This window comes from Calonectris borealis, chromosome 5, assembly GCF_964195595.1.
Source record: "Calonectris borealis chromosome 5, bCalBor7.hap1.2, whole genome shotgun sequence".
NCBI classification, from domain to species: Eukaryota; Metazoa; Chordata; class Aves; order Procellariiformes; family Procellariidae; genus Calonectris; species Calonectris borealis.
Genome location: NC_134316.1, coordinates 13154736 through 13167493, shown reverse-complemented (window position 1 = coordinate 13167493; position 12758 = coordinate 13154736). Strand labels below are relative to the sequence as shown.

Here is a 12758-nt window from a genome sequence, read left to right as displayed (position 1 = left end):
CAGTGATGCAACTGTGCATAGTAAATGTGGATTGCCGTCGGTTGTTTTTTCTGGCTTTCAAGGCCATGCATTCTTTTTATTCTGAGCAGAAGTCACGCTACCCAGTACAGCTGCACTCTTACTTGTAACTCACATGTATGATACAAAGTAATCATTTAACTGATTGCTTTTTGGATTTAATTGTCAGCAATAGATTACAGACTGGAACTTAAATTACTCCGTAAAAGTGCTTCATAAAGCAGATTATTTTTGTTTAATTTTTGTTTGCATTCCACTGCTTGTAATAGAGTTCTAACACTTTTCTAAAGAGTCCTGGCATAATTGTGTTGAAGTGAGTGCTGTTGCTGTGTGACAGTTTTCAAAATGAATGGTGTCTTTTCTAGGCTCCTTTTAATCACTAACTTTTTTTTCTTGAATTTGTCCATTGCCAGTAAGTTACTTATATCAAGATCTTTAATGTTATCTTGCATTTTCTCTAATAACCCTAGTTTGATTAGTCAGCTACTAAATTTCAAAACTAGTCCTGTATTGATACACGTAGTATTAAAAATGAAGTTCAAACATCAAAAGTGTAAGTGACAAAAGTAGTACTATAGAGTAAGAAAATTGCATTCAAAGTTGGTAATTTTAGTACTTCTATTAGCCCTTTTGAGGGTAAACTGAAACTTCCACTAACTAGTTTTGTTTCCACTTATTCTGAAATGATGTAATTTTCCAGTTATGTAGGCTATTGGCTACTGTTGACCAGAAAAAATAGATTTCAAAGTTTAAAGTACTCTGAGTTTCAACCAGAAGTTTTACTTATAGGACAATACATGGCTTGATATACAATGCTCTGAAACTCTTCATGGAGATGAACCAAAAACTGTTCGATGACTGCACACAGCAATTTAAAGCAGAAAAACTGAAGTAAGTTTTCATGTCAGTGTGTCTGTCTGTTCTTGAAGTTCTTAATTTGTTCAGAGTGCTTTAGCTCTGAAAAACTACTGTCTTTAGTGGGAAGTTGTGCCCATTTGATTACAGTACAACAGTCTCAAAATTGACTTGGTGAAACTTACAGTTCATACATAACAAGAAAATCTTCTTAAGAATAGGATGCTTCATGTAGTCTTTGGCCTAATACTGCTGGGGGTTACCATCTTCCTAAACATTAATTTTTTTTGAGAGGGACACTGATAATCATGGAGCCTAGTGTAAAAGATCTGTTAAACAGTTTCGTTTACATCCTGTGTTTATTTTAGTATGCTTTATTTACCCGGTGTTATTTTCTTTCATGTTGTCACTTAGTTCTTCCCAAAACACTTTTCTGGTATTTTTCAACATTGGATTGTGTGTGAGCATATGTGCATGTTTTTCTAAAAATTACCCAAAATAAAGTTGTTACTCTATTGTAATACAGGGTGTTTGTACATTATTTGCCAGAAGAATTCTGCTGAGTTTAGTATATTCTTGCATAGGCGAGCGAACAGAGCAGGGATTTGGAAGCTAGAATTTTTCTGTTTTATGCCCCAAAATGCAGATAACTTTTATGATCATATATCACGTATCTTCTGTTCCTCTATTTCCAATTTTGTTAAACAGACATAATTTTTGAATATTCGGTATATTATAAAGCCTTCTAAAGTGAGATTGAGAAGTCAAAAATATTAATGGTTTGGCTTTCTTTTTAGGGGCTGGAGAACATAGTTAGAAAGTGGGTACTGAAAATACCTGGATTTTAATTTTGTTTTTAATTTCAAAGTGTACAGGTATTCCTTCAACTAGTGGTTCAAACTATTTTAAACCAATATACTGGAAGTAGTACAAATTCTTAATGTAGATTGAGTTGTCCAAGTTTTGAAGTTCCTTATTACAGTTTAAGTAGCAATTAGCTTGTAGTATAACAAATTTTTACGAGAGATGTGTGTGTGATTGTGGTGGTGCATTCACACACCCCCATTTTCTTCCCTGGGACACTTTAAGCGGCCTCTAAACCACTCATTCATGACAGTGTTTATAGATAACAAAATGTGAGCATTTGCTTTGTAAAAAAAGACTGTCTAAGTCTCTCTTCCCTCACAGCAAATGAGTAGAATCCCTTTTAAATGGGAAAGCAATCTTTTCTTCTCTTTTTTGGGGGTTTTTTGGGTGGCGTTTTGAGTGTGAACTAAGACAGACACAGTGCTGAGTGACCTAATAACAAAACAAAACCAAAAAAATCCCCAACCACACAAGAACTTAAAAGGGCGTGGTTAAAGAGTTCTTCCACCCTAGCCCAAACTTAACTTAATTGAGATTTGGAGGCAAATTGTGTATGTGCTTGAATATAACTGCTTTTTTTTTTTTTTTTTTAACATTTGGATCATCTGCTCTATGCATTGAAGCCTGAGAGCATTTTTAGCACTCTTAAGCTAAAAGCCCTTTTAAACTCTACCACCTTTCAAAGACAGGTGTTCATTCTAGTCTCTGCAATAAGTTGATTATCTGGAAGAAAGAAAGGAGAAAACCCCTAGATTTTGCCATTTTAAATTACATTAGGCATAAGGAAACAGACCTTTCCTATTTAATTTTAAAAGAAAAAAAAAATAGCATCCCACATCATCCCTGTTGGCTTGTGACTCCCTTGAATGAGTGTGTTTTTGTCAGTTACGTCTCTGATAGTGTTCAATTCAAAATGTCTCTGGGCCTTTTCCTTTAAACTATTACCTGAAGTCATTGGGCTAACAGTAAGAATTTCTGCCCCTTTTTTATGGTCAGATATTAGTTTGTTATGTTTCAATATAGAATTCAAATATTATAAAGTTAAAACACAAAGACACTTTCAACATAGATCAAGACTTCTTTCGGTTTTAATTTTAACTCTTTTAACAATGTACAGTTATTAAAGATAAACTGGTATCAGCCAGTTTGTTGCTTTCATGAGAAAATATAAGTTTTTTTCCCTTTTAATGTTGCTTTGTGATCATGGGGTATTGATATGATGCAAATTATCCTGTCAACAGGAAGTGATATTTTGGGCAGTAGGCCAAAACAGGCATAGCTAAATAATTTATTCTGTTGAATTCTTCTAGAGAATTTCTTCATGTTTAAGAAAGTATGCAAGTTGTGATGCAAGATTCACCAAGCTTCTTTTGCCATTTTTGTTTCTAATTTTTTTTTTCAGAGAGAAGCTAAAATTGAAGGAACGAGAAGAAGCATGGGTTAAAATAGAAAATCTAGCCAAATCAAATCCCCAGGTATTTAGAAAAGATTAACGTGTTCATGTTTAAATACTTTAGTTTTGTTAAATATCAGTGGGGGAAACAGGTCTGACTGATCATGGAAATAAAGCAATTTCACTAATTGTATTATGAAAGATATACAATAAAAGTACTTTTAAAATTTGTAACCTTTCTCTTGTGCAAGTAATTATTTTTTTTAAAAAAAGGTTTCTGAAAAGTATGATATGAAGTACTTTTTCCTTTTCTTATAATAGGAGATATACTGTATTGCGGTTTGAAAAGTTATTGTGCAAAATTATGGAAAATATAGAGATGCCGTAATTGGTTTCTCTTGAAAAGCTGTTTTGCAAACAATATATTACAAAAGAGATCTTTCTGCAAACTGTGAGTTATGACTGGTTAGTTTTCCTCTGTGTCAAATGGATTAAAATAATATTGTACGTTTTTGTCTGCTGCATTTGTTCTCATACTTGCATTGGGCCGGTCTTCTGGTGAAGCTGCACCTTAGGTTCTTACTAAAAGGAAAACATCCTGCAGGCATTACTTGATGTAATTGAAATTCTGGTAAAGAAACAAAGGTCCTTTAGACTATTCATAATATTTTGAAATTATGGGAGAAGGGGATGGTTTGGCTTGTTCCCCCGCCTTACTTAATTTGCTTGGAGAATGCTGCCAGTTTTCCTTTATCTCAATCATACTAATTGCTGCTATGGGCAGAAAAACCCCAAACATTTCAATTACTTTGCAGCCAGAATTTTACTATACAGCAGCAAGAAACTTGTACTGTATTTTTCCAACATCCTCTAGCTGAGTTTAAAGTGGTGGAAGATGGAGTAAGGGTACTCTATAAACAGAAGTGGGACACTTTATGATCTCAGTGCTATTTTAAAACAAAGTATGGGATCATCTTTTTTTTCTGAGAAGGAGGAATTTCATAAATGGTTTTTCCTCTTGTGGCATTTCTTGGGGAACAATTAATAAACTGCTTAAGCAAAATTTGTTAAAATTAAGCAATATGTCAGTTGACAACAGATCAATCAAAAAAGAACCATTCATATGAAAGCAGCAATTGACTTTCCATGACAAAACATTCCTCTAATCAGATAAGCCATACAAAAGTTTTGCTTGAAGAGTACTTGATACACATGGTCATTTGCTATCAAAAATGATGAACTATTGCATGTCTGGCTAAATAAGGGGATTGACTTGTAGAGGTAAACTTTAGAGTTATACAGTGTAAACTTTCTTTTCTTCTCAAGTAATTTTTTGTAACTGTGTACATTTTCTGAAACTGGTTAACACAACCTGTATACAGTATGTTCTGCATAGTATGCTTGAAGAGAGCTAATAGATGGAAGCAATTTAAAGTAAGAATTATTAATTTGAACACTGAGTGCTCGACTGAATTGATGTAAGGATATAAATGCTTTTAGCACTCTATGTAATGGATTTTTAAGGTTTTTTTTTTCCTGGAATTTCTATTAACTTTTTAATTTGTCTAATTACTGACAATTCTTGTTGTTCAAGAGCTATTCCTGACTCTGCATGACACAAGAATACATTTCAAGATTTTAGATCATGATAATTAAGTTCATTAAATCCTTGCTGTCAGTTTTTTCTATTTTGTCTCATCTGCATTAAGTTATTGGTACACTCAGGTACTAAAATATTTGTGAGGAAAAATGGATGAAAAAGTGTGTGTGTGTGTTTGTAAATGAATTTTGATTTCAAGACCACATACACCTCATCTGAATTAAAATAGAATTTAAAATATTGAGATTGGTGTACAGTAAGCTTTAGATACTATGCAAGTGTTTCTACAAGATGGTTTTTTATTCCCGAAAGACTTCTATGGCTGTTTTACTTTCTCAAGACAAAAAGGTTTAATATTTTATTTTGAAGTTATTTTCAATGTATATTAACCATATTTGGCCTTTTAACAGTGTATTTTCTCTTCCAACATAAAATTGCACCAGAAAGTAAAATCATTGTGTTTGGGTTGCTACACTGTTCGCAAATCACTAGACAATGTATTAATGAGGTTTCAGCTAAGTGATTGCCAAAGTGGATATGCAATACTGGCAAAATCTGAATATTTTAAAATTCAGTCTTAGATAATCAAAGCATATTTTTTGTATTCTGACTGTATTTTTCAACAGGACACTTGTGCCAAGTGAAAGTATTGGAGTTCCATTTTAAAATGTATTAACTTGGTGCCTGGAAGCATAAGATATTGAAGCTAATCTCAAATAACTAATCATAGCATTCAACTGCTCAAATACACTCTTAGTATTTAGGTATTACTACTAAGAATGATTATTTTAACACTTTGCATTTTATTAGTACCCAGTATATAGTGACACGAGTTTGCTGAACAGTCCTGTTGCAATGGAAACAGATGGGCCTTTAATTGAAGATTTGCAGATGCTGAAAAAGACAGTGAAAGAAGAGGCTTGTCAGGTAAAGCCATGTGAAGATAACAAAGTACTCTAAATTATGAATTACTTTTTTTTTTTTAAGCGACTGTTAATCCCAGACATAAACTTGGGTTTATTTTCAGCCATGTAACCATTTATCCTAAAGTAATAAGCTTCATTAGAGCTGCTACTTTTAAGTGATACTGTAGCAGCCAGGAATACAGTGTTACATTTCTAATGCCTGTGAATCTGCTGTATGATCTCTTTTGACACTACTTCTACAGAAACTTTCATTTTCTTTTCACTTAGAAATAGCTTTTTGTGTCATGATGGGAACAATGATTATGCCTTAAGGATAGTTAAAAATATGGATAAAATCTACCACATCATGTTCTATTCTCTTCTCTATATAACAGATTTGTTTTTTCATAAGGAAAACTTGTATAAAATATAGTCAGATTCTAGTGATGACGTTTTCGTTTGTTTTTTATTCAGAGCCTTCTTAGTGGCTAAAGCTACTATGTTTTGAAAAAACGTGTAAAGTGTGCGTTTGTCTTGCCCACTCATGGGTCGTCTTCCTCAGTCCACCATCTGTCATGTTCCATTACCTGCTGCAGGGCAAGGACTCTCAAGGTCATTCGAGTCTTTTCATCTTTAGCTAATGCTTAGTGATCTTCAGGTATTTTTAATTTAACTTCGGTTAAGTGGAACCAGAATCCTGACATTCAAACTAGAGACTTAAACTTGGAGCTGATGGAAAATGGAGAGGTGCCAGGGAGCATTGCAGTATCACTAAGATATCTGGTAGGAATATCAGTAACATGAATATCTTTAAATCCAGCAAAGCTTAAGACCAGAGAAATGATCTGGAGCTGAAAAACTGGTTGAGATCAGAGGTAAAGTCTGTTAATTTGAACCAATGTATCAAACAAGAAATTTAATAAAAATAAGCATATGGTCAACCTAAGCTCCTATGTTACTTCCTTAAAATTCCAGTGTCATTATCCTGCAAGATTATATTTTATTTATTATTTGTACTATGGTATTTTGGATGAAGGTCGAAATCAAAAGAAATGCTGGAATGCCTCCAAGACATGCTCAGTGATTACTGTTTTTTAAACACTTATCTCTGGAGTGGAACCCTATGCATTACATGTAAATCTTGGTGGCTGAATTACATGCCTATCCAGGGCAATGAATGAGGGTAGCATTCCCCTGAATGGGAATGCTGGTTAGAGCTAGTCAGGGAGGAGCATTGGGCTTACTAAAGTTTCTAAACTTCTGCCTTTCTTCAGACCTTGGATAGCTTAGCCAGGCCCATGTGATGGGGAGAGGGTCCTCCTTTCACTAGCTCCAGAGCCTAGAACCAGTTCTAGTGGAGAAAGGTACATTGATTATTGAAAGGTACAAAGATTATTGAAAAAAATGAGTACTGCTTAATCTTACGGTTGGGTTGATGGTAGTGTCCATCTTTTACTGTGCTATTTCCTAGCACATAACCATTTTCTCAAGATTTATGAGACCTTCGTTCACTTTCCATCCTGGGCAGAGGTAATTAGAATTCATACCTCCTAACTCTGAGTGCTCTGACATTAGTTCTAGAAGAAAAGCAGCCAAAGTATGACTACATGCTAGTAGTTGGGATGAGCAGTTAAGAACAAAGTTCCCAGTCCCAGCTGCTGGAAGTGTTTGGGGATTTGGGCCAGTATTATACAACATAAAATGCGCAAACAGTAGTAGCAGCCCAAACTAAAACCAAGGACTCTACCTAGGTCTTACCTTCTTTTCTACAAAGAATTCAGCTTCAAGAGCTATAATGTTGGGGCTGTATACAGCTTCAATGATAACGTTCCAGCTGGAAAATGAGTGCATCAAATTCCTATGGATGAGCTTGATTTCCCCCCGCTCCCCTCCCAGGGCCCCAATTGTTAGAAGGGGTGGGGATTAAAAAAGTGACGCTAATGGAAAAGAAGCAAATCTTAAACTAAATAAAATTCTGAAACTTGTGTTGGAACTGTTTAAGCATTCTTTAGCCATCTCTCCAAGTGCATGCTTTCCTGCTTTTCCTTGCTCAGAAAGTGTGCAAGAAGTAAATGAGATGATTAGAAGGTTGTAAGCCTGTTTTTCAGAGATAAAGGTCCTGTCCTAGCAGAGCTAATGGAACGGTTTGAAACAGGAATTCTTATTATTAGAAAAACTTAGAGAAATCTGTGAGAAGTATAAAGCTTGCAAGAGGATTGATAAGTCTGGGTCACCAGGCAAGAAAAGCATTGATTAAGGATTCGGGTATTGCAAAAAGAAAGCTAGGTAAGCTTTCTTGCACCACTCTTTGAGAGGACGCTGGACAGACAGTTATGTATTCCTTGCTAAGTACCATCAGAAATTGGTGCTAAAACAAGAGCTATTACAGTTACCAATTTAAAAAAAAAAGGCAAGTCAAAAGGACAGCTTAGTTTATTTTTTAAATAAAACTTTAGAAGTGAGGAACTGTGTAAAGATCTACACAGTTTTGGTGAAAGTGAGGTTTATGCCAGAGGTTAGCAATGTAGCAGAACGTCCATATTGAAGAGGTGATGGAATGACTGACGAAAGTAGACCAGGAATTTTTTTCTGTACTACATTATGTGAGCATTTTTAGTTAATACTCTTTGCTACAAATAAAACCTGACCACCATGACTTACTAACTTTTTGAACATGCTAGTAAATCAATGGCTAAGTAAAAGCCAATCAGTTTTTACAAGGACTTTTTTAATAGAAGAACATGTATAAACATCATTGATCTAACAGGCAAATTAGGATAGGTGAGACAGACATGGGGATAAAGACACCATTACATAGTTTCAAGATTGATGGGATACTGTCTGGTTTTGAGAGCACATCAGTAAAATAATACAGCAGAACCTTAAATTTTCATATATGTGAATAGTGCGAGTAATTAGAAGCATGGAAAAAAATTAAGATCATTTATCTTACATGTAGAGACATACAAAATTAAAAATAAGTGAGAAGATATGTGATAATTTTATTTTTAAAAATGTTATGAAGTGATAATCATGGTAGTAATGTCATGGTTGCTAATAGCTTAGAATTTGTTAGTTGTTTCTAATTTTTCCTCTTAGCAAAAAAATGGTTTCGAGACTTGAAACTGGGTAGCTGGTGGTGTAAAGAGGAGAAAGTATAAGCTTTTTCCCATATGTTTATTTCTTTTCCCGTAAGTGAACATACTGATATGCAAGAAATATTTTTAAGTAATTGTTTAGTAATTAAAATTTTTGGCCAACTTTGTCCTATTTTTATTTCAGGCACAGAAAGATCAGAAAAAAGATCGTCCTCTTGTGCGACGCAAGTCAGAACTGCCTCAGGATATCTATACCATGAAAGCCTTGGAATCACATTGCAGAGCTGATGAATTAATATCACATGATGGGCATTAAACTATTACAGTGAAATATTATTTTGGAGGAAAAGGTTTTTTTCTGGACTCAGTTCTACAGTAGAACTTACTTTTTTGTGCCATACCAATCAGTTACACACAACTTTTTTCAACCCAGTTCTGTAGGCAATAACTTAATAGAGTATGCAGCTCAAGATTAGTAGTTCAAACAATGGTAAATTACCCAATTCCATATGCAGAATATTGGGTTGACTATAATCAAGTGGACACAATTTCCTGGAGGTGTTATCATAGTACCAGCTAGCTGATAACATGTAGTTTTTATAGTAATATTTGAGAAGAGCATTCTATAAACTCTTTCTGTCTAAGTGAATGACCAATAGTTGGTACTAATGATAAATGTGTGTTTTCAAAAATAAAATTATTTCAAATTTAAGTATTAAACTTTTTCTAGGGTTTCTCAACTTTACAGTTTTTTCCACATTATTGCTGTCTTGTAATATGCCAGCAGTTTTAAAAATACACAGTTATTCTTTCGTATTATAAAACATGGCTTACAAACTGGTAACTTTTATGACAATCCTCGATTATCATTCCTTTCTAAGAATTCTGTAAATTTATTTCTCTTTTATTTAGGATAAAGATATATATCTATATATACCATGTCCTAATACTTTATGTATATTTAAAGCCATATTTTCCAGTCTTTAGTGTATAATACGGCACCAGTATTCCAGATATGAACTCATAGAAGAATTTTTCCTAAAATGAAAATTTGTTTACTATGACTGGGAATAGACTGAATTTCATTTTAAGTTTTTTCAAGTCAATAAAATACTCTTTCACTGTTTTCTCCCTTATCTGAGCTTTTAATACTCAGCATTTTTCTTGGGCTCTAGGAGTTCAATATTCTGTGGCAGATGACTATGCGTGACTTCAGTTGCATCAGTTTTTATCTAAAAGATGAACATAACCTTTCAGGAAACACAACATCAGAAGCTTATTAAAATAAGAAAAAGAACAGCCCCTTGAGTTCCATTCTGCTTCTTTTTAAATGAGTCTAAGAGCTGAGGAGATAGTGACCGTAATTTTACCGTGAAAATACCTTTTGTTGTTGTTGTAAAGAGCACATGTGCTGCAAATACACCTCACAAGTGAACTGAAAATGCATCTGAGTTGCTGATGATCTTCAAATGCTGCTATATATTCCACAAGATTACTTGCATGTAATGAGCTTTTTGTTGTAGATGGAAAAGCACGGGAGGAAAATCTCTTTAAAAATATAGTGCTTTGTCTTCAATATTTGATTTCTCTCAGGGTGGCCAGTATTTTGACTTACTTATCCTGCTTACAAGCTGTTTGAAATGTGCTCTGCAATCCTAAATGGGCGATTAGTTTCTTTTGTCTCTGGCAGTAACATGATATAACTTAATGTTTAATGTCTTGATGCATAAAGAGATAAAAATGCGGCTTCTTTAAAAATAGTTTTGTTTTACTTTTTAAGGAAGTATAATGTCTCCTGCATCCCTTAAAAAAAAAAAAAAAAAAAAAAATGCGCAAAGCAGACATTCATAGTAACCTTGTGCAGAAGTAGTGCCTGCTGTTTGTTGGTTGCATTTAACATTCAATTTCCAATATTTGTTACGTTGTCTATTGGAAGAAAATAGTGGGTGGTAAATATTGGCTTACAACAACTAAATTTAAAGACCAACCCAACCTTTAAGTGGAATGTCCACAGTGTCTGAAAACATTTCCTGTAAAACTTGAAAAAGAATATGCTTTACCATTAGGATAAACTATATTAAAACAGTTTAAAGATGCCTTCTCCTTTTGAGGGAAAAAGGGTGCTTTTTTAATTGTGTAAAGCAACGTCTATGTATTTTGATATACCATTGTTTGAACTTCCATCTTTAGCTGGTAGATTATCAGTTACCTTTGATTTTGGGTGTTCAGTATGTTTGTGCAAGAGGTTGCTGAAAGGAATTATTCTTATGTTATCCGAGCGGAAAAAAAAAACAAACTGTATATCAATGTTTGATTGATTGTGTGATGCTCAAAGTATAAGAACATCTTTCACTGTCTAGATTTTATTTCTGTTCTTTATTGAAGATAAACACTCACCAAAAAGGGAAATATTATGGTATTTTTAAAGGCTTAAAGTTCACCATAAATTCATATTTGAAGTTTTGGGCCACTGAACATTTACTTAGGCAATATTCCAAAATTTATCACCACTAATGGCTTAGCATGTTTATTATCAATATTTATATACTTCTTACAATCCTGTACTAAACAATTCAAAAACTAATACATCCAAAATAAAAGGAAAAATTGAAGTAGAATTTTGGTGACTGTTGTTCTTCATAAAGTTCTGTGTCTGACACCTTCCCCCGTTTTCCAAAATTACACCTGTACATCAGGAATGTCAATAGTAATATTACAAGTGTCTTTTTAGTGTGGCTTTAGTATGGCTTCATTTTAATATTGTACATACATTGTACCTTGTTTTATGGTAATAAGTAATAAAAATGTAGACTTCATATTTTGTACAGAATCGTCCTATGTACAGAATAAAAAGTTCCTAGAAACAGCAAAAATAGGTAAGTGGCACAGTTATTTTTCATTAGACAATATCTGTAACATGCGTTAGTGAAATGTTAAGTTCAAATGTACCTACATATTTTTTAACATTTTGTAATTCAATTTTTTGTTCTGGCATTGTTTCTGAAGAACTTCATACACCTGCCATTTAATATGCTTTTATCAAATTTTAAAACAAAAAAAAAAGGTGTATTATATGGACAAATAAAGAACATGTGAATTTTACTTGCTCATCATGAAACTAAATTTAGTACAGGGTGTTTGCGGGTGTGTTCAGGTTATCACTGTTTGCAGAATAGCTGTACAAATTAAAATAAATGCATAAAATTTCACAAAAGCAAAAAAAAAATTATGGAAAGGCCATAAACAAAAAAACAGGAATAATGGATATTCAGTAGAAAAAGCAGACTTAACTTTTAGAACAACTATCAGTACTGAAAGGAATTTGATAAATCTCCAATCTACAAATACGAAAGATGCACCTTTCATACCATGGGATTTTCCCCTGTAACACTTCTATATTGGCAGGCTTCAAGCAAAGTAGCCATACAATTAGGGATTATAGTGTGGTAGGTGATATGTGTTCAGGTGGCAAGGATGTAGGAAAACACGAGCTAGCAGTAGGAACTGTCTCCCTCTGGAATCCATGAAAGTCTCCAAAAGAACTAAGGAAATTACTCACATAAAGCTGACTTTCAATAAGTGGTGGGTTGGGGGTAGGGGGTGTGTGTGTGTAGGCCTGGGATCAATGTCTGACTACTACTTGACTTACAAATGTAAGAGTTTTGAGTTATAAATGAAGCCTTTGTCTACTGAAATAAAGAGTTTTCTGCATAAGCTCAGAAGTAAACTCATCGCATGCACTCCCAAGCGTAATCATGAATCAAAAAACTAGATATTGAAACAGCTGAGGATTCAGTCGTTCAGTTTACAAAATTAGGGTCAAATACCTCTCAAAATGTAATGTTTTAAAATACTGGTGGTAGTGACATTTTTTTCTATATAAATACCTTATTGAGTTGCAAGCATGTTCAGGAAGTGAACTTTAATTCTTTCTCTCTAAGGGAATTAAGCTCAGGGGCTTTGACCAACAACCTTTTTTTGGCATTGCTTGCTTGGTTTGGGTTTTTAGAAGGTGCTAGTGT

The 12758-nt window shown here is 33.8% G+C and overlaps 1 protein-coding gene across 8 annotated transcripts in view; it reads left to right on the top strand.

The window, feature by feature from the left end:
- Positions 1-11552, top strand: part of PPP2R5C (protein phosphatase 2 regulatory subunit B'gamma) — an 83963-nt gene extending 72411 nt beyond the window's left edge. For all 8 annotated transcript variants that reach the window (XM_075151077.1, XM_075151078.1, XM_075151075.1 and 5 more), the window contains 4 exons: positions 808-909; positions 3143-3215; positions 5544-5660; positions 8921-11552. In XM_075151077.1, the coding sequence (XP_075007178.1) occupies positions 808-909; positions 3143-3215; positions 5544-5660; positions 8921-9052 (424 nt within the window). In that variant the 3' untranslated portion in view covers positions 9053-11552. The remainder of the gene's footprint in view (positions 1-807; positions 910-3142; positions 3216-5543; positions 5661-8920) is intronic.
- The last annotated feature ends 1206 nt before the right edge of the window (positions 11553-12758 follow it).